The sequence below is a fragment of the Pelodiscus sinensis genome, chromosome 1 (genome assembly GCF_049634645.1).
Source record: "Pelodiscus sinensis isolate JC-2024 chromosome 1, ASM4963464v1, whole genome shotgun sequence".
Lineage (NCBI taxonomy): Eukaryota > Metazoa > Chordata > Testudines > Trionychidae > Pelodiscus > Pelodiscus sinensis.
This window is the reverse complement of record NC_134711.1, coordinates 120,900,256-120,927,455: the sequence shown is the minus strand read 5'-3', so window position 1 is coordinate 120,927,455 and position 27,200 is coordinate 120,900,256. Positions and strand designations below refer to the sequence as shown.

The window sequence follows — 27,200 nt, the reverse complement described above, 5'->3', positions numbered from 1 at the left end:
TGGGATTGCAGCACATGCCGGTGCCGATCTCGGGCGTGCGGCGCATGCTTAGCCCCACCCCCAGTCACGTGGCCTGTGAGCGGCCCCGCCCCTGTACGCGCAGCGCATGAGCGGCCCCGCCCCCAGGCACCCGGCAGCCCCAAATCATTAGGGACCACTGGTCTAGACAGTGCTGGGTCCTGCTATGAGGGCAGGGGACTGGACTCGATGACTTCTCGAGGTCCCTTCCAGTCCTAGGATTCTAGGATTCTATGACTAGTCAGAGGTACTGTGCTCAGCTGACATTATCCTGGACCCAAACCATCTATATGACAAAGGCACTTAGCCAGCTTAAAATCTAGTCAATTTTTAAAAAGTGAGGCAAAGGAGTTTCATGTCCTACTCCTGCCCTTGAGTCCTCCAGACAAATTCTGTGATTTTCCACAATCCAATTTTAATATTTGAGTACAAGTTGCATCCTCCCCTTACTGGAGGTCCCTGGTCCAGCAACATCTGTTTTCCAGCATGGACCACAGATGTTCCTGGACCACAGAGCCCAGGAAGAGAGAGGTCTGATGGCAGGACAAGAGCATCATAAGGGGCACCAGTGACTCAGCAGGGAGCCCAGAGTGAGGGAGGAGGGAGGAGGACAGATGGCATGGTGGGGAGTTCTGGCCCCAGTGGAGCCCCCTGGCTTCAGTGGCCAGGGACCTCTAGCCTGGCCATGGCCATGGATCTCCGGCCCTGGCCAGGGAGGTCTGACCCCAGCAGCAGCCAAGAAGCTCTGGACCCATCCCCAGCTGTGGAGCTCCGGCCAAGTTCTGGCTCCAGTCGACAGGGAACTCCAGCCCCAGCAGCAGCCAGGTTGCTCTGGCCTAGGCTGCAGAGCTTCATCCCCATCCCTCCGCCCCAGCCACAGAGCTCTGACCCCAGCGGTGCAGCCAGGCACTGTGGAGCTCTGCCCGGCTGCACAACTCCGGCCATGGCGCTCTGGTCCCAGCAGTATCAGGGCTGGGGAGAGCCCAGGAGGGCTGAGGCAGCAGCAGGGGAAGAAGGTAGGAGCCTTAGCCAGGTGGCAGCAGAGCCATGAGGGGAGGGACCTTCCCTGGTCCAGCAAATTCCCTGGACTGGTCCCAAAGGTGCCAGACCAGTGAGGTCCAACCTGTACATACTTTTCAGTCCCATGTTGCCATGTGACAGTCCCAAACAAATAAAAGGGGGAAAAAACTGACTGGCTATTTGGGTAAATCCTAGGGATGGCAAAGCTACACAACAAAAGGACTGAAAACACTGGGTGAAATCCTGGCTCCGTTTTGGTCTTTGGGAAATTTGCCACTGCTTTCAATGAGGCCAAAAGTTCACCCTTTCCCCCCCAAATATCACCAATTACACATGTTAAAATGGAGGAGTTAGTATACTGCCTATAGTATAATATGCAAAACACAACGTGGACTAGAGTATGCTTAACCTGCTTTGCCTAATGGCAGCTTTTGTCAAAGAAAAGCATAATGAATATTTATTTTAAAAGTTGTACAGCAACTAATACAATCAAAGTAAGTGCTTGATGTACACTTTGTGTCTCGTAGGACAAGAAATTGATCAAAGCCCTATTTGACGTTCTGGCACATCCTCAAAACTATTTCAAGTACACAGCACAAGAGTCGAAGGAGATGTTCCCAAGATCATTTATAAAGCTACTGCGATCAAAAGTTTCCAGATTTCTACGACCATACAAATAGTTTCCTAGTAATATTCAATTTGGGGTTATTTTGCATTCTTGTCACATATTGTATTTTCCTCCACAGTAGAACATTTGCTCATTGGAAGGCTATTTTTTGCAGTCTTTACTTTCAATTATATATTGAAGAATAACTATAATGTTTTATAATTGTTAAAAGGCAATATGCTGAATGGGCTTTTTTAACTTCAAAGAAGAATACTTGTGGATCCTTGAGTGCATCCAATTGAAGATCCAGATTTGTGTCTGCACTAGTATGTCTTCATGTTTCATTGAAAATGTTCATTTTAGAAAATATATTTTCTAGCAAAAATAGTTTTCTTCTAAGCAAAGAAGAAACCTGTTCAACCTGTTAAAGAAACTACCTGCAACTAAGTTTTGTGATAGAAAAGAGTATGTAGCATAAATACTATTTGGATTTTGAATTGCACTTGAACTTTATATTTGACATTTTAGGTAAAAAAAACAAAAAAATCTAAATTTTCTTATTTCCCATTTGTGGTTTTGTGAAGACTTTGTTCTAGTATAAACCAAAAAAAAAAAAAAAGAAATGGATGTATAATTTTGTTTTATGGATTATACATGATTGAATCCCATGCCCTACCTGTTTTATCTGCCCTATTATAGCCTTCTTCAAAGGTCTACCACTACCTGTCCTGCTGTAGATACAGTCATGGATTTTGGATGCCATTTGGTCTCTTTGAAGACTATCACAATAGGGTGGATGAGAAACAAAGAACAAAAAGTAGTAGTCCGTTTTTCTTTTCCTTATTAGAGCATCTAATTAAGTACAATATATAAATATATAAATATATACTTCTATTTGTGGGTACATTAGTAATATTATCTTTAGTTACTGTAAATACTACTCATTCTTAAACCTCTACTCCCACACACAGTATTTACTTGCATCTATTTGTGACTTCACTTAGATGATTAAATAACTTCTCCATGTGCTTGTAAATTCTGTTTATCTCAAAATGAAGTCTCTTTAAATTTTATGATACAAGGAAAGATTAGCTTTCACTTAACAGTCTTCAAGCTTAATTTATGACAGATATTAGTTAATGTAGAATTCATTATTTTGCTCATTAGTTTACAGTGTCTCATTCAGCAGGTGGGTCCTATTCTTGCTCCTTATTCAGGTACTCCTTACATCCTAGTCAATGGGAATTACTCCTGATAAAAGAGCACTGAATAGGAGGATCACAGGATAAATTAACTTTTACATTAGATTTCCCATCTCTAAATCATTATATAAATATACCTCTTGTAAAAGCCATATTTCTAAAGGGGAAAACAGAAATTATTTTTTTTGCAATCCATTTATAATATTTTTAATTAATTAAATATACATTAGTAGTCTGATTCTGCATTCCTTGCACTCCCAAAACTCCCATTTACTTTAGTATCAGATTTATACTCAAAATACCCAAATCAGACTAGGGGCCCATCTTGTCTCTGGCAGCAACAAGTACCAGATGCATATGAAGAAGGTACAAGAATCCTGTAATCCCATCAGTTCACTGATATAACGGGATTTCAGTGAGAGATTGTATATTTTTGTTAGCACCACAGACACTTCATTTTTCAGTTCTTCGAAATCTTGGATGTGTACCACCTGGAGCCTCATGATTTGTTTAATTTACTGGGGAGGTTCACCACCTTCCCCTTGGTTCCTCATCTTTATTACCTAAAGAGATAGGTATCCCTATCCACCATCCCTTGTGATGAAGACTCAGGCAGATAAATCATGGTGAGTCTTTGCTTCTCCTCTGCTCCCTTATCTTCCTGATAATCCAACACACTTATGAATGCTCTCAAAAACTTTGTGCTTCTGATATATACTTTAAAGCTGTTTTATGCTAATTTATATGCACATTTTTATGTCTGGCTAATCACTCTTGAAACTCCCATTTTGCTTTCCTAATTTCCAATTTAAATTTTACTGGCAATAGTTTCTGTTCCTTTCTCCGGGTTACAGCTGAGCTTGATTTCCATTTCCTGAAAGGTACCCATTTGGTTGGAAAATCTTTTTTAATCTGGCCATTTAGCCATTTGAGGGATGGGGGAGATGCCTTCTTTCCTATTGGTTCTGCTTTAGTGTGCTAAAATTGTCCCCTCACTAATTTTAAGTTCATTTTTTTATTAAAGAGCCTTTTGAGTTGCTTCCTTTTTTTAAAGGAAGGTCCTTCTTTGCAATTGAATGTTACCAAACATGCTAGCTTTCAGTAAGATCCCTTCTTCAAGAATGTTGAACCTATTTTTTTTTAAATGATCGCTTGCCTAGAAGGAGTCCAAGGGTGGTTGTTACAAGGGATGAACAATCAGTGCTTAGCCTAAAGCATCTGTAGAATGGAAAAACATGTAATGTGTTTTTTAGTAAAAACACTTATAATTACACAATAGACTGCAGTGGATAATAGAAGAATCTATATATAGATGATAAATATGCATGTATAAATATGAAAGCTCAAATACGACAAAGAAACATAGTACTTCAGAGTGATGTGAACATTGCAAAAGTGTCCCAGGTGTTATCCAAAATGGTTGAATTGGTCACGACAGCAAGCCAATTTAAAACTACTGAAAAACTGAAATTCTCAAAAGACGACACACAATTTAAAGAAATAACATAATGATTACCTGGCAGTTGGACATTGTTCTCTGAACTTTCAAACTGCATTTGTCAGTCAAAGGAAGTAAGTCTGGGTCTAATGCTGCAAGCAAAAAAAAAAAACAGCTTGGACATTACAAGTATGTAGCTGATATACTGAATGTTTCTTGTAGAGTATATATAGAAAATCATACATTTCCCCTTAGAAATGTGAAGACAGATGTGCAAATTTCTAATGAAAAACAGTTAGCATCAAGTGGTAGTTTCTTGTAGCTAATGGTTTTCATAAACACTTAATATTTCACTTATATAAGTAAAAATTTCTATTAAAAATCCCCTTCCAAAAGTATTATATGAACTTCAGAGCTGTGTAAGTGCTTTTAAAAAACAGGTTGGTGAGTTATACTGGCAGAAACTGTTATTCACCAAATAGAATATGGTGCCATATTAATTTCAGTTAAGCTTCTGGTTTGTAGATGTTAGTGTTTCCATTGATAGTGTCACAGAACGATATGACAATTTGTCAGAACATATCTCCATTCAGTAATAGCAGCAAAGCAAGAAATTTCTTGTTTTGCAGGTGGAGATAAGCTATCAAACTTCTGAGACTCAAAGCACATGGGACAAATTGGGGCATTAATTATGCGTCCCTCTTTGTGAGAGAGGCACTTTCATGATACCAAAAATAAAGATATTCCAAATTGCAAGTTGAATATGTACAAAAAAAGGTAGGTCTTTAACCTAAATTGACAATATTGCATCTAAATCTAGTACAACAAAATAATTTTCTATTTATGGCTTCACGTTACTACAGGGTAATTGAAAAGGTATTACTTTGTGATGACCTAATTCCATATCCATAAATTAGCTCTTTCAATTTGAAAATGTTCCTATGTTTGAAAACTAAACACCAGTAGCACTTATTTTTTGAAATCTCTCCTCCTATCCTATATCCTGCACTTACTGTTTTGAGACATGGTAGTGAATCATCCCTAAATGTTCTTCATCTCCTACAAAAATGACAGACAGAGCATACTTTCTGTGATCTTGTAGACTGCACTAATTAGAAGTTGCTGGATATAATGATTGTGGCATTATTATTTTCTGATGGGTAATAACTGCTATGGTGTAGGCATGTGGGTTTAATTTGAATACAACCAGAATCAGGGCACTAAATTCAATGAGGCAGATCATCAGCTGAGCATTGCATTCAGTGGAGTTATGACAATTTACACCAGCTGATGTAAATTGCCAACTCAGTAAGACTGCCATGTTCAATGTTTGATCTGTTCCTTCATCCTACCATCAATCTCTACTTTCCTCCATCATACATACACAAGTTGCTTGTATGCAAACAACCTCTCTCTCTATAACACTTTTTGTTTTTCAATTTTTTTTGTTTAGTTTTGCCCCAGAGAGTAAAGTCAAATATACTCTGTAGTATAATTATTGGGGATGTGCCCAAACCACAAGAACACCATCAAATTTTGAGAAAGCTTCGAATTTGAAGCTGATGCTGTAATTTGCCATTCGTTCCAAATCCTCTAAGTCTGAAGAAAAGTCCTGTATTTGAACTTCCAAAACTTTAGAAATTTTGATTCCAGAACTGGACATTATGCCTGCTGTATATGTCCAGTAATTATGTATTGATAGGAATGATTGTGCTATCAGAAGATGATGTACTTTTATTTATTAACTCTGTCATACATCCTCTCTAGGCATGGAAAAACATGACATACAAAGTCTCTTCTCCATGAGCAGGCAGGATGTACATCTGACAGACTGTACTTCCAAAAAGCTGTTAGTGAGTCCTTAACTACTGATGTGGATTGGCAGAAAAAATTGAGGAGCTTTATATGAAAAGCATCCTGTTTCTACACTGAATCTTAGTGAGAGAGCCATATGCTGCAATCATGAAATTCTTTGGTAATTTAGTCCATTTATACCAGCTGCCACAGTGAATGTTATTTTTCCCTCATCGGTGAGACAATTACTGGAAAATATGTATATCTGTGAAAGATTCCAAACCTTGGACTTTAAACAGGATCAAGACCATTTCTATGAGCTACAAATCAATATTCTACAAATCATGCATTTAATTTAGACTGACACAATACTGAAGAAAGGAACTGTGAAAAGGCACTGGTCTTCTCTCTTACTAATTTTACACCAGGGTAACATCACTGATTTAGTGAATTTACTTCTGTTTTACACTGGCTTAAATGAGAAGAGAATTGAGCCCAGAATATTCAGAGTGTCTACAGTCTGATTTATTAGATGACCTTTAATGAGCATGGTTAATTTTTCAGTCCTATGTCATGCAAGTAGAACTAAAAAGAAGTAATATTAATGCCATGTGAGCAAATTATCCAAAATTAAACGTCCAAACTAAAAAGGTTCCCTTGTTTATTTACCCAAGATATTTAATTTATTGTTTCAGTCATTTTTATAAATAATCCAGGACTCACTACCATGAAAATAATCTTTTAAGAGTGAAAGTTCATAGTCTACCCGAACTGCTAAAATAACTGGTCTTTGACTTTGCTGTTGTCTGGATTCTGACTAACTTTTAATGATCTTTTTTTTTTTTTTTAAATCTGGGATGAAATCCTGACCCCTTTGAATTCAATGGCAAAGATCCCATTGATTTCAATGGAGCTAAAAAGCCAGACCTGAAGATATAATTACACATATTAGTGTAATGGTTTCTTCTAACTGCTGTTTTTTTCAGTTTAAACTATCATTTGATGGGAATGTCATTAACTGCGAAAATTCTATAAAATCTCAGTACATTGAGACTTTTTATACTTAGTTTTCTAGGATAAGAGAATGTTGTAAGCACTTGGAAAAAAAAGGAAAAACTTTTGTCTTCCACTAGAATAATTTTTGGAAGAAGGGAAATTACTGTAAAATAATATGACTTTATTCCTCAATTTTGGGTTGAGATGCAAAAAAAAAAAACCTCCTCTCTTGGTCTCTATTTTTTGTCATCACATTTTCCATTTGAATGAAATGTACAGGAAGATTAACTCTTTAAGGCAAAGAATTGTTATCTAAGTATCTGAATATATACAATTCCAGTTTACTATTTCATTTATTTATTCTGTTTCTACAATTAGATATTAATCTATAAAATTAATGTGTAATATACAACAATAAAAATGTACAGTGGTACCCTTAGCTGTAATAATTTAAACAATCTGTATTCAGAAAGTTGAGATAACAAGTTTAAATACATAGAAACCATTGCAAGTAGGTTTCAACTGAACTTTTGCTTATGTATAGCACTGATTTTACTTTTAAAGACAATAACTATAAGTAGCACTGTATGATATTTTAGGAATATTCAATGCATTGTATTTTAAATTAGTGTAGTAAAGGAGTAATTTTAATTTAACACTTTAACAGTTTTTTAATCAGTGACTGTAGCTTCATACTTCCACAAAATACACAGAAGTGTGTACTCCAAGAAAGACAGTTGAATTTCTCATTGCAAAATAAACTTCCATATTTAGGAAAACAACAAACAGCTATGCTCAACAAAATTTTATTTTAATAAAAAACGTATTGTTCTTTTGGGTTTTTTCATTATTTTGCATTGTAAACCCTTTTTTTTAAATGTATTTTGTAAATATTTTTGTGCATTTTATATCTTGGGAATACTGCTAGTTTGCATTGCTAGTGGTGATTACTGAAATGTGATGATTAAAATGTTACATTAGGGCCTGGGTAGCATTTAGTCAGTTGCAAGATTCATTTCTACAGGTAATTAGTCTGTTATTCCAGCAGTCTCCCAGGGATTATAACGAATGCTCTCTAGGACAATGCAGCCTGCTAGTTGTGGTAGCAGAGATCATCAATTACCATTCTAAAGTGCTTACTATTTTCTTAACATAAAGGAAATGTATGTTAAAGTTAACATTAGCTCCTATTATCTTATTGGGATACAGAGGAAAATAAAATCCAGAAACAAAAAGGGGATTCAAAACATTATGCCCAATATAGTACAGAGATCAGGAAAAGTAGTAGTTTGACTTGGTTGCCATGGAAATGGTAAAACTACACATTGATCCTGATCTTGGAGTCTGTAACCAGGCAAAACTGCCACTAAGGTAAGTGAGAGTTTTGCCTGATTAAAGTCAACTATATCTTTTATATGTTAAACGGGAACTTCTGTTAGGTTAGATCTTGGGAAGGGGAGAGGAATGATTGGTAAAGATACTGGTTTATGTACCGTTTTGCTGTTTATAGATCACTGGGCATGTGAAATTATTTGAACTAAACCCTTGTAGATGCTGCTGGTGAGGCGAAGGTTTATTACCTATGTAAATTATGTACAAACAGCTATTTCCATATGAATTGTACCATGTTAGTTAGAGCAAAGATAGTGAATAAATGTACAAAGTTTGATACTTAGAAATAAAATACAGTGGTCTGAGCTTTGCCAACATTTTAACAAAACTGCCAGATTTAGTAGTAGAAAACGATGATGTAAATGTATCTTATCTGACGCTACATTACCCTTTGCCTCTGTATACCAGTAGCTTTGTTTACCAGGTCAAAGCTCAAAATGAAGCATGTAATAAAACTTTTGCTAGACTCACTTTCATAATAAACACAAAATGGAATACATGCTCTCTGTTCCTCATATTATTGTGCTAGGGCAAACTCTGCAGGCACAGTTATAATGCAGAGAACAATCAGATGAAAAACCTTTTTTTATTAATGTCGTTTTTATATCTTTGGTTAATCTGCATTGGTGGACAATGAGGAGCTTCTTCCTGTGGGCAAAACCCACTTCATCAGATGAGATGGAGAGGGATAACAGGAAACCAGAATTTATAACAGAAAAAGGAAGCAGGGGGGAAGATACCTCTTAACTGTAGGACTGGTGCTAATGAGGCTGATTAAGTGGGTTGGAAGTGTCCCATACTTAGCTATTGATGTAAAAATTGGGTGTTAAATGCAGTGATCTGGTAGTGACAGAGTCCCCTCCATGTTTTCTCCCTGGTATAAAAGCCCCAGAGATGCCACATTTACTCTCATCATATTTGGGTCTTTGATTACTTTGAAAGATGGTGGGGAGGGTCATGGCTAGGGGAAAGCCACACTGTCCACCTCACCTTCTCCAACACCCTGGAAATTTCCTTGCATAAAATAATTCTGACTTATCAGGTTTCCCTTGTTTGAATTCTTATACCAGACATTCAGATTTCCCTCAGCTGTTAGGTTGGCCCAGACATAGGCACAGTGTTGATGAGCATGGCTCCTTAGGGATGGAGTGCAAGGAGTAGCAGGGAAGTACCAGCCCTCTGTAGAATCCACTCCAGATATTAGGAGACCTTTGACTTGCAGACACACCAGCTGCCTATTCCAGAGAGCCAGAAGTGGACCACTGACTAGGGATCTAAAATCCCAGTTTACTAGTTAAATGTTAGGTTTACCTAGCATTTTAACTCATTAACCAACTAAAGCAGGATCCAAAGTGGGGACTGCTCCAGCCTAGCAGGAGCAGCCCTTAACCCACTGGGCTCCCACCACCAGTCCCAGCCCCATGCCAGCTCCCAGCCCAACACTAGCGGCTGAGGGTGCTGCCAGCCTCCAGTGGAGCAGCCCTTTTCCTGCGGAGCCCCTGCCTGCAGAAGCAGCCCCTACTTGCTGGGTGCCTGGGCCTGCCATGAACAGGGGTTGCTCTGGACAAGAGCAGCCCCTGTCCATGGTGGGCCCCTTGTGGGGCTGGAGCAGCCCCCGGCCTGCAGCAGGCAGGGAGCTCCTACAGCCTTCTCTGGTTACCAGTTAACTGGAACTGGTAAGAATTACACATTTAGAGTGTTGTTTATTGGTTAACCAGGTAAATGGTTAACCTTTCACAACCCTACTCCTGACATGATGATTTGGAAGAAGGGTCAGAAGTCAAAAACCTGAGTTCCTCAGCCCCTGAAAAGTAAAACATTTTGCCAAATGTCCCCTTCATACTGAAATAACTGTCCTGTTGTTGATTTGGATATGTCTAGTGAATGAATGCAAATTGCCCTTCTATGGATAGCCCAGATGGTAAGTAGATGGCAAACTGAAGAAAAAAAAAAGAAACAAGAGCATCTGTAGTAACATCAACTGCTCATTTAAAGATGTTGTAAAAGATGTAACTATCATTGGAGATATGTAGTATGCTATTCTAGACAGAAAGAACAGATGTTTAAGTCAATTGAGAGATTTTTATTAAGCATCATAAGCTTTGTCACCTACTAGCTGCTTGCAGCCAGATTAACACAATTGCTGGAGATTGGGGGGAGGGGTTCATTTGTTTTTGTTTGAGTTATTTAACACTGTAATAGTTTGTCTCTTGTTGAATAGACTTGTAATAGTGGACATACTAGAATGGTGAATGAATGCCAACCAGTTTATTTTGACAACAGGAATCATTTATCAAGTGACAAAATTCTGCTCCATTGATTGTACTTACATTGTATAAACTTATGAATGATATAGATATTATGAACATGACTGATATTTATTAGTGCTGCACTGAAAGTTGTAAATTGTCCTGTTATTGAAAAGCTGCATTCTGATTGGTTGTGGGAACTCAATTATTCTGTGCTTCAGACAACACTATTTATTTATGTATTATGGGAATTTGCCTATGCTTGTTGTAATTTACTCCTTACTCTGAGTAAGAAGTGACCCCAAAATAAATTGGCCTTTGAAAAAGCAAAATACTGTCTTTTAACACAAGCCCACAACAGTTTCTATTTTTCACAACTGTAAGAGGTGGTCTACACTACTTGGAAAGGTCAAAATAAGATGCGCAACTCCAGCTATATAAATTATGTGACTGGAGTTGACTAAGTTTAAATCCCTGTCCACATAGCAGGAAGTCAACAAGAGCGTACTCCTCATGAAGAGCAGGAGTACTGGCACCAACAGCGGCACCTTTTGGGCTCGTCTACACTGGCCCCTTTTCCGGAAGGGGCATGTAAATTTCAGCAGTCGTCGTAGGGAAATCCGCGGGGGATTTAAATATCCCCCGCGGCATTTAAATAAAAATGTCCGCCGCTTTTTTCCGGCTTTTAAAAAAGCCGGAAAAGAGCGTCTAGACTGGCCCCGATCCTCCGGAAAAAGTGCCCTTTTCCGGAGGCTCTTATTCTTACTTCAAAGTAAGAATAAGAGCCTCTTTGAAGTAAGAATAAGAGCCTCCGGAAAAGGGCACTTTTTCCGGAGGATCGGGGCCAGTCTAGACGCTCTTTTCCGGCTTTTTTAAAAGCCGGAAAAAAGCAGCGGACATTTTTATTTAAATGCCGCGGGGGATATTTAAATCCCCCGCGGATTTCCCTACGACGACTGCTGAAATTTACATGCCCCTTCCGGAAAAGGGGCCAGTGTAGACGTAGCCTCTGAGTTTGATCTAGCAGGTCTATACTACACCAGCTAAATCAAATCCCAGAAGGTTGGCCGCAGCAGCATCGACCTTCTGCGTAGTGTAGACATGCCCACAGTGCTACAGAGATGCACATACAGTGCACAGGGCAGCTATGGTGCAGTAGTGCTTTAGAAAATCCACTACACCGATAGGAAAGCTTCTCCCATCAGTGTAGTTAATCCATCTCCCCAAGAGGGGTACCTTTCCCAGACCTGAAAAAGAGCACTGTGTGGCTCAAAGGTCTGTCTCGCTCACCAACAACAGATGATCCAATAAAAGATTTTACCTCACCAACTTTGTCGCTCTCACATCCTGGCACCAAGAGGGCTACAGTGGCACTGCATAAAGCTTGGGAAAGATAATTAGTCTCACTGTGCCTCAGTTTCTCATCTATAAAATGGAATTAATTCTATTTTTCTCCCATCATTTGTATTGTCTTGACTAAAGATGTGAATGGTTAATTGATTAACCAGTAGAGGCTTGAGCAGCTCGCTGCCTGCAGTGGGCAGGGAGCTGCTCCATCCCCATGGAGCCCACCATAGGCCAGGGCTGCTCCGACCGCCCAGATGGAGCAGCCCCTGTCTGTGGCGGGCCCATCCCATTTCCCCCTGCCCCCACCCGTCAGGACCACTCCACCTGCCTAGCTGGAGAAGTCTGCGGTGGGCCCAGCCTATCCTCCCACAGCAGGCATGGTCTGCTCCACCCAGCTGGCTGGAGCAGCTGCTGTCCATGGCAGCCCAGCCACAGCCACAACAGGCAGGAGAGACACTCTCCCCTAGTGGAGCTGAAGAGCCCTACTCCCCCCACCAGTCCCCCTTTTATCAGTTAAACATAATGTTTAACCTATTAACCAATTAAAGGGGATTTTACATCCCTAGTCCAGGCTGTGAATTCTTCAGGACAGTAACTGTTGGGTTTTTTACTGTGTGTAGGTGCAACGTCCAGCACAAGGGGGCCACAATCTCTGTGCCTCTAAATGCTACAGTGATGCAGCTAATACTAGGATGTATGATTCATTTTGTTTGGAACTGGACCCAAACTTATCCAAAGTTCAAGGAAGCTTGGATAAGCAATTGGATTCAGTTCCATGTCTCCTTTTTATTTATAGACAATGGTCAGTCAGCCAGCAATCTGACAAGATACCACCAGGTACAATTGCAATACAACAGGTATTTAGATTTCGGTCTAATGGCTGGGCATGGGACTGCACTGACAGTAACAACTAAAATTAGGTTTGGGACTTTGGTGAGAAACAGCCATAAAAAATATTCTGAATGCCATGCAGTAAAACCTCCCCTTCCGCAGACTGAAATTCATCCCTGCACAGAGGGTTTATGCATCAATTATGCCTCCAAAACAGCCCTTCAAAAAGAATTACAAGTCAATCTGCACAAGATTGAATTTAACCTGGTCCAAGTGTCCAGACAACTTTGTCTTTATATTTCCACTTCCACAATTTTAAAGAAATTGTAGTCTTATCAAAGACAGTAGAATTAAGCATTATAATAGCTCCATTCATGCTTAACATTTTCCAAATGTCTTTATACAACATTGAGTTAAATACTGGTAATGCAATGCTTGCAAATAAATTGAGCAAGCACTAGAACATGAATTTGAGCACTAAATGACCTATTTTATTGAGATCAAACCAACTGGGTGATCCACCAGTATTTAAAACAGATGGTAGACCTTAAATTATTCCTGAAGAGGCTTATTAGATCTTATTTTAATGCTTTTACCTGAAGACGGCTACATCTACACAGCTTACTTCTTCTGTAAAAGCCTATGCAAATGAAGCACATTACCATGTGTGGGGGTTTTGCTCCGCCCCCTCTCTCTTTTTCCCTTTTGTCCCAAGTCCACCTCTCCTTTTTCCGCGGTGGTGCGCTTACAGCAACGGAAGTGCAGGATGGGGAGTCCGGGCCCACCCTCACTCCCGGACCCCAGCCCAGGGCCCTAAGGACAGAGTCGCACGGACCTGTCCCACCAGAGGGGTAAAGACCCTAAACCCACTGGTGCGCCGTCTCCTCGCCCTACCCTGGGCTACTTCCTATGCTTCTCTCCTTTCTCCGTTTGCTTCCCGCCGTTCTCTCTTCCTTCCTCCCCTATCCTCCGCCGCGCCATTTAAAGATCCCGCGGTCGCGTCCGGGGCGACTGACGTCACCGGCGTCGACCGCCGCCAACTCCTGCGGTCCCGCCCCCTTGCTACGCGCCTACCGTTTCCTTATGGCTACCTCTGCCCCGCCACTCAGCTGAGCTGCAGCCGCGCTACATTGCCCGCACGCCGCTAACAAGCCCCGCGCTGCCCCCATTAGCGAAAGGGAGAGCGCGAGGTCAGTGCGGGGTGGGCCCGCTTCCAGGGGGTATGCGGGTCCCGCCCCGTCACACCATGCTTCAATTGCATAATTAATTAGGAACCATGTTTGCGCAAAACCTCCCTCTTCCGCAAGAGCTGTTCTTCCTCATTTTTTCAGGAAGCATGGCTCTTGTGCAAAAACCTCTTGCACAAAAACGGCTCCTACTTAATTATGCAAATGAAGTGCGGCAATATGCTAATCCACACTTCACTTGCATAGGCTTTTACGAAAGAAGGAAGCTGAGTAGACGTAGCCAAAGAGCACTCAAACATTCCTCTAATATAGTACTGAACTCCTGCCTCGCCAGTAAATATTGAGACAGTGTACCAGTGTGGGATTAGACTCCATGACCAGCTCTAGAAGCAAGTAAAAGAAGCAGTATTTTTAATACTAAGATATGTCACCTGTACAAAACTCTCTTGCTATCACTACAAAGTCTTTTGTATTTTTGGCCTGAACAAGCAGCCACCATTTGGGGCTTTGCCTTGTTTCCATTTGGAGGAGAAACTGATGATACAACACAGATATTTCTTTGGTTCAATTCTATATTTTTACAAAGAATGTATATGTGATGGAGTGTGGTCACAGATGACCCCTCAGGGGTGCCTCCCGGGATGCAGACACGGTCACTGCCACCCGCATTCCCGCTCAGTGGGGCTCATCACCACCTGTTTCTGCTGGGCCAGCTCCGCTGGTCTCCCCCCAGCCAAGGCCCAAAGATGAGGTCCCTGCCCCCACCGAGAAGCAGTACAGACACTGAACCTCTTCAGGTCCAAGGGGAGTGCAATTTAGGGCCCAGCCTCCTGAGATAGCACTCCCTAGATGGTCCAAACCCCAAAGAATTAGGTAAGCCACCTATGAAAGGGGGAATGTGCACACTGGTTTCTCCTCCCGCACCCCAAGTAACAATTACTTACACTGGGTTTGATAGAAAATAAAAATGATCTTCTTAAGTGGAAGTAGTAGGATTTAAGTAGTAATAAGTGAGAACAGGCAGAGCAAAGTAGGTTACAAATCAAAAGAAACAAAAACACTAGACTAATTCTACACTGAAACCTCAGTACAAACTCTTCACACTCACCCTAAAACCTCTTTTCCAGCTGCCACTCTAAACCAGGGCAGTCCCCCGCCCCTCCCACCCTCGGGTCTTTGGCTCCTTCCTTCAGATGCAGCCACTCCCTACCAACCACTGCTCAGACTGAAGGACAAAAGATTGTTTAACAGTGGCTCATCAAGAAGTTGTGGGTAATACCTTCCATGTCTCCCATTCACACATCTGAAACTCTCAGGCTGTGTCTAGACTGGCAAGTTTTTCCGCAAAAGCACTTGCTTTTGCAGAAAAACTTGCCAGCTGTCTACCGTGGCCGCTTGATTTTGCGCAAAAGCACTGACGGTCTACTGTCCAAAATCAGTGCTTCTTGCGCAAATGGTTTGACATTCCCGCTCAGGAAAAAGCTCTCTTGCAGAAATGCTTTTGTGCAAGAGGGCCAGTGTAGACAGGTAAAAACTGTTTTGCGCAAAAAAGCCCCAATGGTGAAAATGGCGATCGGGGCTTTCTTGCACAAAACCCCGTCTAGATTGGCACGGACACTTTTCCCAAAAAGTGCTTTTGCGCAAAAGCGTCCATGCCAATCTAGACGCTCTTTTCAGCAAATGCTTTTAACGGAAAAACTTTTCCGTTAAAAGCATTTGTGGAAAATCATGCCAGTCTAGACGTAGCCTCAAAGTATTCCCCACTCCATGTGCCTAATTTTACACCCAAAAGTGATATGCAGGGCTTGACAAGCGGCGGCAAGCCCCGCTCGCCAGCTGCGCAGTTTGGCACGCTGCGCATGCACACACCGCGCTGCGCGGCCACACCGAACTAAAATCTACTCACTCTGGGCGAACAGATTGCCCTAATTGTCGAGCCCTGGTGATATGTACAACAGAGTAAGATAAACAGAACCAGCAGATCATGACATTAAGATTGATGGGTTACACGAAATAATTCGCTCAAAGCATCTTTGCATTATGTACATTCATGTCCATGAGTCCATTTCAAAAACCATGGGCGGGGGTCCCGTCACAGTATACAAGTGGGCTACATCTAGACTGGCATGATTTTCCGCAAATGATTTTAACTGAAAAGTTTTCCGTTAAAAGCATTTGCAAAAAAGAGCATCTAGATTGGCACAGACACTTTTCCGCAAAAGCACAAATCTGAGCTGTCTACGCTGGCCCTTTTGCGCAAAAGCTTTGTGCAAAGGGGACTTTTGCCCGAACGGGAGCAGTACAGTATTTCCGCAAGAAGCACTGATTTCTGACAGTAGAAAGTCAGTGTTCTTGCGGAAATTCAAGCAGCCAGTGTAGACAGCTGGCAAGTTTTTCTGCTTTTGCGGAAAAACTTGCCAGTCTAGACACAGCCGTGCTGTTTCCCTAAACACACAACAAAGAGGAGGTGGTTTTTTTTTAATGTTCTTTTGTTCGTTATTCAGAAATCCAAATCTGCCTTTGCAACGGCTATTAAGCCCAAAAGAAGCTGTCTTTCCCTTTTCTCCCAGGTCCTCACTGCTTCGTCCTCTTTCTCTCTCTCTCTCTCTCTCTCTCTCTCTCTCTCACACACACAGCTACAACCAATCATAGCTTTGGCCCCTGTAATTGCATTCAGGCATTAGGGAAAATCTCAAGCTATGTGTCTTAGCACCTCTGTGGTCTTTCATGTGACGAATATGAGGTGGGCGTCCCCTTGGAACCTCGGGAGATCAAACACCTAACCCGACCAGCAGATAGATGGTAGATTGACACTCAGAGAAAATGCGCTGCTGGACCCATCTTTATACCCCTGGGGGCCCGTATCCTCTTTCTTATCTAAGATGCCGAATTGTACTGGTCCGTTTTGTGGCGCCAGTTCTTACAAGCAAGTTTCAAGTTAATTTACACTTGCAAGAGAGATAACTAAATTGTGAATACTAGACATTTTTTACTGGGCGAGAGATTCCTCCCCCCGCGGACGGATGTGTGTTCGTATCAATATGGGTTTGAGTCAAGGGCACTCCTTGGCAGCCTCTTGGTCAGCAATTGCCGTATCTCTGTTTACAGCCATTCACGGTCACAGCAGCCTGGGCCTTCTGCTCTGTGTGCCCTGTATGCTCCAGGCAAGCAAAAATTGATGTTACAAGGGGGGTTCCTGTCTCGCTACAGACACTTAAGCAAAATGCCCATAATAATCAATGGAAGTTTTGCTTGAATAAGTACAGCAGCATTAGGCTCTATAAATCCTGTGGGAGTTCCCAGGAAAGCAATCAGGATACTTGAACTTGATTATTAGCTTCAGAGGGCAGCCGAGTTATCCTGTACAGACTAAACTTAAAAACCAACAAATAATCTGGTAGCACTTCGGAAGAAGTGGGTTGTGCCCATGAAAGCTCACGATACCATCTACATGTTTTGTTAGTATTTAAACTGCTACTAGACTATTTGTTGTTTTTTAAGTTTATCTTGAATTTGATTGTAATTTGTTTTGTACCAGAGATTGTCTACTAACATTTGTGTTCCTTACTATGGATTCACATTGAGATCATGGTGGATTTAATTATTGCTTTCATTTTAAAAACAACTAGAAGTCCTGTGGCACCTTAAAGACTAACAAATATATATATGAAACAAAATACAGGACTATGTAGCACTTTAAAGACTAACAAGATGGTTTATTAGATGATGAGCTTTCGTGGGCCAGACCCACTTCCTCAGATCAAATAATGGAAGAAAATAGTCACAACCATATATACCAAAGGATACAATTTTAAAAAAATGAACACATATGAAAAGGACAAATCACATTACAGAACAGAAGGGGGATGTGGGAGAGGGGAAGGAAGGTGAATGCCAGTGAGTTAATGATATTAGAGGTGGGGAAGGGGAAATGTCTGTGAGTTAATATTAGAGGTGATAATTGGGGAAGCTATCTTTGTAATGGGTAAGATAGTTGGAGTCTTTGTTAATTCCCCTGCGGAGAGTGTCAAATTTTAGCATGAATGCCAGTTCAGAGGATTCCCTTTCAAGTGCAGATTTGAATGTCTTCTGAAGTAGGATGCAGGTTAGCAGGTCATTCAGACAGTGTCCTTTCTGGTTGAAATGACAAGCAACTGTTTTTTCTTTGTGATCCTGTCTAATGTCTGTTTTGTGGGCATTGATTCTTTGGCGAAGTGTCTGAGACGTTGTGGGGAAAATCCAATAACTCCAATTGTGTCTAAAGGGGGGGGACTGTGCAGAAATCAAAACTCTAAAGAAAACTGTTGTAAGGGTTAAAAGTTTTCCAGGCCTCTCTCCCTGTAACAGAGAGAATCAAATTAACTCTAATCAAAGACCCTTACAATGCCTATCTCAAATTCATGGATACTCCTAGTCTGTCACAATTTGTCATGTAAACCCTTATCTTTGTCACAGTTTGCCTTGTAGACTCCTCCACTCAAGTTCTCATGTGGCTTTGTGTACTGTAAAAACTTACTTCTAGCACTCCTGGGGTGAACAGAAGTCTCAAAGTACTTCTGCTGAGACTTTGATATGTTAAAGAAGAACAATCCACAACTGAGCTGTCTAAGCATTCTGTATAAAGGATACCTGAATCTGTCTGTCAGGGCTGCTGCTTCACTCTTGGAAGTGACAGCCTGCATGCATGCATCATAAAGTTTTCTCTTCTAAGTTTCTTTCCTGCCTCACTGATTTGACCTCCGGCCTCGAACCCTTCTGGGGGCTCTGTACCCCAGGGGAGCGAGATTTTCCCCCTTCAATTTGGTGTCAGAAGTGGGATGGCTTGGAACTCCAGTTGGAAAGGCTGATGACGGGGAATGGGAACGGACTACAGCGCGCATCTGGAGGGTAAGGGATCCATTTAAAATCCCCCGGTCCGCCTCCCTGTTCTCGTCACCAGCTGGACCGGCTGGCGGTAAGAGTCATCTTTTACTTAAAATTTTTTGTTAAGAGGCTTGAGGGAAATTTAAAACGAAAACACTGGGTATAGCCAAATAGGGGTTGGATTTTGTTGTTGTTGTTGTTGCTGACTAATTGGTGGCGAGTCCAAGCGCATGGTTTTGAGTGAGTGAAGTCCGGAGTGGGACTGCAGCCGCACCAGTGCTGTCAGTGTCACTGCACAGCTGCTGAAAGCAAGGGCGGTTTCCCCCGGCACATAAGGAGTATGAGTGAAGCTGACAGTTTAGTTTGTGTGGACTCCCACACTATCCTTGGAGAGGGTAGTGTTGCTGGACGCCTGTACTATCCTTGGAGAGGGTAGTACTGTTGGGCTCCTGCGCTGTCCTTGGACAAGACAGTGCTAACATGGATAAGATTGCTCCCTCAAGTCTGTCTCCTACTGAGGGAAAAGGTTTCTCACAGCCTGGGACTCCCTTGTCTCAGATGATCAGTCAGCTAGGTATTGCCTGCAGGTTTGAAACTAAGGAGACTTAAGGAATTATTGAGCATTTGGAATGGCTATACTCAGGGGAATTCCCAGAATAAATGGCAACTAGAACTTTGACTTACAAAAGCTTTCTTATCTTAGAGTTTTCCTCGAGGAAAAACATCCTAACCAGATGGAATATTGGTGCCTCTGGGAGGATGTGGCAGTAAAAAAAATAAATAATCAGAGCATTATGGCTAGCAAAAAAAAGATTCTATTGAAAAGCTGCAGCAAGAATTGGCTTCTCTAAACAGCTTGATTCCCCAGATGTGCCATCTGCACCCCCACCCCGCTTTGGACCCTTGTCAGCTGAACATTCTTTCCTGTTATCTCCCTTTTCTCTTGTAAACCTTATGGGACCTGACTTGTTGTGTAAATTGGGTGCAAACCTTCTCTGTAGAGAGGAAGGGATATTTGTTGACCTTCCCCCTATCAGGCTCCAAATTTGATGGCATTACTACTCTCAGAGGAATCTGATGAGACCTCAGGACATACACCCCTCCTGGACCTCTCAGATGTCCCAGAGACATTGTGGGCAGCCCATGTGAATGAAGTGGGGTTGCTAGCCTCTGCAACACCAGTGCAAATGACATACAGACACAACAAGCCTTTCCCGAGGGTACCCCTGTATCTATTGGCTAGGGAGGCACAAGAGGGCATTAAGCCTGTAATCTCTCCCTCCTTAAACAAGGGATACTTGTTTATACAACTTCACCATGTAATACACCTATACTACCTGTGAAAAAGCAAATCTATAGATTTGTAGAAGACCTAAGAGCCATTAATAAGTTTGTAATCCCTAGATTTCCAGTAGTACCTAACCTGGTTTTCTGTAATAGATTTATGTTCTGCCTTCTTTTCTATTCCAGTGCATAAGAATTCCCAATTTCTCTTTGCCTTTTCCTTTCAGGGTCATCAATTAACCTGGACATGTTTTTGTAAAGTTATTGTAAAAGCCCTACTCTGTTTTCTCAGTTTTTAAAAAGCTGACCTTAACTCTCTCTCTCTTCCCTGCAGTTCAGTATGTTGATGATGTGTTAATTGCTAGTGAAACTGAGGAAAGATGTAAAATTGATACCTCATATGTGTTAAAGTGTCTTGCTAATAAGGGTCACAAGGCTTCCAAAGCCAAATTGTAGTTTGTAAAACAAAGAGTTCAGTACTTAGGACATTTACTTTCAGGAGATGGCCGCCAGTTAACACCTGAGTGAATTTCACAAGTTTTTTCCATTCCTCACCCTTTCACCAAAGTCAGGTATACAAATTTCTGGGTGCAGCAGGATATTGCAGACAATGGATTCCTAACTTTTCTGAACTCACCAAACCCCTTACTATTCTACTCTTAATCTTAGCTCCTGACCCAGTGACCTGGTCCCCAGAATGTGAATCTGCTTTCCTTTCCCTTAAAACTCTTCTGCACAGTGGGCTTACCTAAATATAGCAAGCCTTTTACTCTGTTTTGTCATGAACAGGATGGAATTGCAGCTGGAGCTCTCTGTCAACCCCTTGGACACACACCTCGTCCAGTAGCTTATTTTTCTGCAACACTGGACTCAGTAGCCCGTGGGTTCCCACTTTGTCTGAAGGCTGTTGCAGCTGCTGCTGAATTACTTTAAAAAGGCCCAACCTGTCACATTAGGCCACAGCATTATCTTACAGGTCCCTCATGCTGTCTCTGCTCTCTTACAGCGACACCACACTCAGCACCTATCTGTTCAGAGACAAACCCTGTATGAGAATGTTATCCTCTCTTCCCCAAATGTGGTAATTCAAAGATGTAATGTACTTAACCCAGCTACTTTTTCTCCTTTACCCTCTACTGGTAAAGCACATACCCATAACTGTGAAGAATTGCTTGAGCACTGTGTAAAGCCTCCCCAAGATTTGTCTGCTCAACTGCTGGAAAATGCAGATCTTGTATTGTATACTGATAGCTCATGTAAAAGAAAAGAAAGTTGGTAAAGTAGAGGCTGGACATGCAGTGGTCTCAGATAATGTTTTAGAGGTTTTTTTTCTCTTCCAGGAATCAAATCAGCTCAGGCTGCTGAGCTTATCGCTTTAATTCGTGCTTGCCTTTTAGCTTCCGGACAGTCTGCTGCCATTTATACTGATTCAAACTATGCTTTCTCTGTCATGCCACAGGACAAATTTGGAAACAACGAGGTTTCCTTACCTCCTCTGGCTCCGCTATCTCTCATGGTCCCCTTATCTCCCAACTCCTTGATGCTATTCAGCTACCCACATCCCTCTCTATTACCCATTGCCCAGCCCACACAGGTGCCACTGATCCTGTTTCTCTGGGTAATGGGAGTGCTGATGCAGCAGCCAGACATGCGGCAGCACATAGACCTCTGACTCCCTTTCAGATTCTGGTCTCTCTTTCCCTCCCTGTTTCTTTGCAGGACCTGATAAAACTACAGCAAGCTACTCAACCTGCAGAGAAAAACCTTTGGGACAAAGCAGGCTGCTCCTTATCCCCAGCTGGGATAATGGGTGCACCTGATGGCTGCCCAGTTGCCCCAAAAATCTCTCACACGGCAGCTTGCTCAGGTGTCTCATCAAATGACACACATTAGCAAAAGGGGGGTGGCCTCACAAATCCCAAAACAATGGTACGCCCCAGGCGTGCACCTAGAAGCTGTCTCAAGAATATCTAATTCATATCTAATTCATGTGTGATTTGTAAGCAGTTTAATGTTGCAGGAGGCCCACAGGCTAGCAGCCACACAGAAAGAAGAAACCTAGACATAAAATGACGGTTAGGAGAGCTTGCACCTGCAGGTAAAGGAAGCCCTCCCAGTACCTACTGATGTACCGTGTCACAACATCCAACCAGGCGACTACGTGTTCGTGAAGGAACATCGCAGAAAGAATTCCCTGACAGCCCGGTGGAAAGGACCGTTCCAATTGCTGCTCATCACCCACACAGCAGTAAAGGTGAAGGAGCGCCCCTCGTGGATCCACGCAAGTCATGTATGCCGAACTGCAGATCCAACAGAGCTGATTGACCCCGTCACCCAGGACCCCTCCCTGGAGGAATCACCTGAGGACGAGGTTCAGCGGACCGAGGCGGCAGACTCTCAAACCAGACTGTTACCAAACCGGCCTCCACCAGGAGCTTCGAGGTACAACCTGAGAGGTAGGACTGTACCAGCAAAGACCTACAGGTGAGCCTGGAGCCCTGTAGCTCTCACAAAGGGAAATCCATTCCAGTATTGAGTGAACTAAGAGACTACGAAATCTCGAAGAGTGCCTGCAGAGGCAAGCCAAACAATACTAACTGATTAAGCTTAGTTAAAGAGACTGCTTTGCTAGTTGCTAGCTAATTACTATATTATTATTATCCTTTCTACTTTAGAGACTTAAGATACTATAATAAGATGGGGATTGTTTTCCTTCTTTTAGTAGTCAGAATAGCCTTAGTATATAACTTTCCCCACCCTTATTGGGAAGCCCTGCAAAAGGTTGTGTCCCTCACCAATACAAGTGATACAAGTGACTGTTGGATATGTGAACAGCTTATAGAAGGCTCTGAAGGCCTTTTACCATTACAGTTTATCCCAACTCCTGCCTCCCTGTGGACCAGACCCCTAAAATTCAGATCTACTGGTAGTCAGTACTCTACAGGAGAGCGGGAGTGGGTAGATGCCCAGAATGATAACACTGTGCCAGAAGTACATAGTCATGGGGGGGAACAGGCAGATTTGGCATAAAAATCTGATTGCCTCAGGGATTCCCCTTACTCAAGCATTACATCCATCAGGGAATGCTTCCCTTATGTTTCCCTTATGTTTTAAAAGCAATATTGGCACTGGTAAAGATCTGGGGGTGAATGGGCAGTGGGTTATTTACCCAGCAGATAAAGAAAACCTCCCTCTAAGATGAGACTTCATCCTAGCAAAGGAAGAATACTTAAGAATGTCTAAAATAACTTTGAGTAATACTCCAATAGGAGTATTAAAGGGGGGAATTGTGGGGAAAATCCAATAACTCCAATTGTGTCTAAAGGGGGGGGACTGTGCAGAAATCAAAACTCTAAAGAAAACTGTTGTAAGGGTTAAAAGTTTTCCAGGCCTCTCTCCCTGTAACAGAGAGAATCAAATTAACTCTAATCAAAGACCCTTACAATGCCTATCTCAAATTCATGGATACTCCTAGTCTGTCACAATTTGTCATGTAAACCCTTATCTTTGTCACAGTTTGCCTTGTAGACTCCTCCACTCAAGTTCTCATGTGGCTTTGTGTACTGTAAAAACTTACTTCTAGCACTCCTGGGGTGAACAGAAGTCTCAAAGTACTTCTGCTGAGACTTTGATATGTTAAAGAAGAACAATCCACAACTGAGCTGTCTAAGCATTCTGTATAAAGGATACCTGAATCTGTCTGTCAGGGCTGCTGCTTCACTCTTGGAAGTGACAGCCTGCATGCATGCATCATAAAGTTTTCTCTTCTAAGTTTCTTTCCTGCCTCACTGATTTGACCTCCGGCCTCGAACCCTTCTGGGGGCTCTGTACCCCAGGGGAGCGAGATTTTCCCCCTTCAATTAGACGTTTGTCCAAATATATATATAGTATCAAAAGCTTTAGTGGGGGAAAAAACTCGCTTTTTCAGATGAGCTAGCAACAGGACTGGAAATAATAGGAACCCAGAATTTATAACAGAAAAGAAACGGGGGAGGGGGGAATTATCTGTCGATAGTAGTACCAGTGCTAATGAGGCTAATTCAGTGATCTGGAAGTGTCCCATGGTTAGCTTTTGATGTAAATGCATGGAAAGTTGGCTTTATAATGTGCCATCCAGTTAATGTCTTCGTTCAAGCCCAGGGAAATTGACACATTAGCATATGAAGGTCAGTTCTACACTTACTCTCTAATTGGCTTGTAAAATTATTTTTGTAGAAGATTGGCTTACTTTTAAATCCATTAATGAGTGGCCAGATAGGTTAAAATGTTCCCTTACATGTTTATGTGTGTTACAATTCCTGATGTCTGACTTGTGTCCATTTGTCCTTTTTCATAGAGATTGTCCAGGTTGGCCAGTATCCATGGCAGAGGAGCATTCCTGGCACTTGATATCACATTACAGGATGAACACTTGTATCGGCCTCTGATATTGTGGCTAGGTCCTGTGATGGTGTCGCTAGTATAGATATGAGGACAGAGTTGGCCACAGAGTTTACTGCAGGGTTAAGTTCCTGGGTGAGTGTGTGTGAGGTGTAGCTGCTGATAAGAATTTGCTTCAGGTTAGAGGGTTGTCTGTAGGCGAGGATTGGCCTGCCTCCCAAGGTCTGTGAGAGTGAGGGATCGTTTTCCAGGATAGGTTATAGATTTCATGTTGCTTTCTTTCCAGGTTGCTTTCATTTGGTCAACTATAGTTCAAACTCCTCCACATACTGCAAAAGCAACAAATCACTCTTAATGCAAAGAGCTGGCCAGTAGCCAGAATTCTAGCAATAGCGATCTGAAGCTATTCCTACTCAAATCTGGGGAAGTACTGGAGTGCACTGAGCACTTCAAATAGCTAGGTAATATGACCATAAAGGACCCTACACATCACGGATTCAACATACAATTGGACTTGCAACTGTTGCTCCTAGCAATCCTCTACCACATCTGGTGAAAAAAGGAATTACCATGAAGTATAAAATGAAATTGCTTGCCTTCAGCATCTTGTTATATGCATGCAAGACATGGATGCTAAGGAAACAGGATATTAAGAGGCTTTCTGACATCAAACTGGAATGCTACAGGCAATTGCTACATATTTTTATACTCCACACACAAACTAGAGATGAGGAAATCACCTTGATTGACAGCATATTATAACTGGAGTAATAACTGGACATCTTGAAGATCATCAGAGACAAAGAAAACTTGAGTTTGTCAGAGACACAAATTGCAGGAGCTGAGGAAGATTGTGAAAGCAAATTGTGCATGTATTGGTGATAGGTGCTGGAGCAGGAGCACCTGCAGTGAATGTGGTTTGACTGTGTGGCTGCCTGGACAAACTGTGATATGACCTGCTTCTCAAGGTTGTACGAAGACAATCAAACATGGAGGAAGATTGTTGGCCAATGAATCTCTTGTGTTGTGTTTACTGATTATTGTGATGTGACTCGATGATTTGGGCTATAAGAGAATATCTGTGTATGTGTTGAGTCTATGGCAAAGACAGAAAAAGAAAAACAGCTAATCAGAAAAATATCTCAACCACAATGCAGTGTCTAAGCAACGTCCCATGGTCCAACATATTTTAATCGCAACATCCATAGCCTTCACAATAAAACCTTCATGGCGTCAGGGCAGTGGTCTCCAACCTTTTTAACCACAAGATCACTTCCTTCAATTTAAGTGCAATGTAAGTTCTACCTCAAACCTATATACTTGTGCCCCACTTCCTTCCTGCCCCTTCTTTGAGGCCTTTCCCCTGTTCCACCCCTTTTTGAGGCCTCACCTTGCTCACTCCATCCCTCTTCTTCGCCCATCCTCACTCATCAGGCTGAGGTAGGAGGTTGGGGGGCAAGCTCTGGTCTTGGGCAATGGAGTGTGGAGGGGCTCAGGGCTTAGCCCAGGGTGGGAAATTGGGGTCCAGGAGGGATTTCAAGGTGCAAGCTGAAGGCTCTCTTTAACTGAGGCAGCTTCCAGGTGGTAGAGCAGGAGGTTTAAGGCAGGCTTACTCCTGTCCTGGCCCTGCATCACTCCTAAAAGCAACTGGCATGTACAGCAATGGCTCCATGGTGCCATGTGCTGCCCCTCATCTACAGGCATTGAGCCCACAGCTTCTACTGGCCACGGTTCACCGTTACTGATCAATGGGAGCTGCAGGAGTGGTGACTGCAGGCAAGGACAGCATGTGGAGAACCCCTGCTCTGCCTCTCTCAGGGACATGCCAGCCACTTCCAGGAACAGCAATTTCCATAGGGATAATGACTCTTGCCAAGACAGGTTAGGCTTTTTAGAACTCACTATTCAAATAATTCAATTTAAGCATAAGAGAGAAATAAAAGTATGAAATGCCCAAACCATTAAAAAAACAAAAAAAAAAACCCACACTTTGCAAGCCGTAAACTAAGTAACGACAAGCCCCCACGTATGTGTTGGGTCAGGAGGAGAGTGAAGAACAGTGTGTTTTTGTGAGAATGACAGACACACGGGGCGGCCCTAGACTAGCTGCCAGCAACTGGCGCCCTAGGCGAACCATGCAATCGGCACCCCCCTCCCCCAAATCCAAGGGCAGATACCGACTAGGGGTTTTGGTTCTGTGCTGGGGAGAGGGGGGGGCTGGGGATGGAGTTCTATTGGCTGGGGGCTGGGGAGAGGGAGCAGGGTGCCAGTCAGGGGAGAGAGTTCCCTGCACCCGCCTCCTCCCAAGATCCCACCCCCTCAGAGAGAAGCCGGCATGCGCCTTTCCCGGGGCGACCCACCCTCCCCCCGCGGTGCAGGGGAAGCCACGAGGCAACCCCCCCCCCAACGTTCCTCCTTCCCCAGGGCCGATCCCACCCCCCGAGGCACAGGGGACCCCCCCCATGTTCCTCCTCTCCCGGGGCTGACCCCCCCTTCCCTGCGGCACAGGGGAAACCCCCCGTGTTTCTCCTCTCCCGGGGCCGACCCCCCCCCCGCGTTCCTCCTCCCCCAGGGCTGACCCCCACCTCCCAC

General features: G+C 42.7%; 1 protein-coding gene and 1 long non-coding RNA gene across 10 annotated transcripts in view; one reads left to right on the top strand and one right to left on the bottom strand.

The window, feature by feature from the left end:
* Positions 1 to 8,966, top strand: part of SCUBE1 (signal peptide, CUB domain and EGF like domain containing 1) — a 293,808-nt gene extending 284,842 nt beyond the window's left edge. For all 9 annotated transcript variants that reach the window (XM_006127719.4, XM_006127718.4, XM_075899443.1 and 6 more), the window contains one exon: positions 1,566 to 8,966. In XM_006127719.4, coding sequence (XP_006127781.2) covers positions 1,566 to 1,718 — 153 coding nt within the window. In that variant the 3' untranslated portion in view covers positions 1,719 to 8,966. The remainder of the gene's footprint in view (positions 1 to 1,565) is intronic.
* LOC142818608 (uncharacterized) overlaps positions 1 to 27,200 on the bottom strand; it is a 54,223-nt gene that overhangs the window by 23,926 nt on the left and 3,097 nt on the right. Inside the window, exon 2 of the long non-coding RNA XR_012896160.1 lies at positions 4,364 to 4,437. This is a non-coding gene — a long non-coding RNA (uncharacterized LOC142818608). The remainder of the gene's footprint in view (positions 1 to 4,363; positions 4,438 to 27,200) is intronic.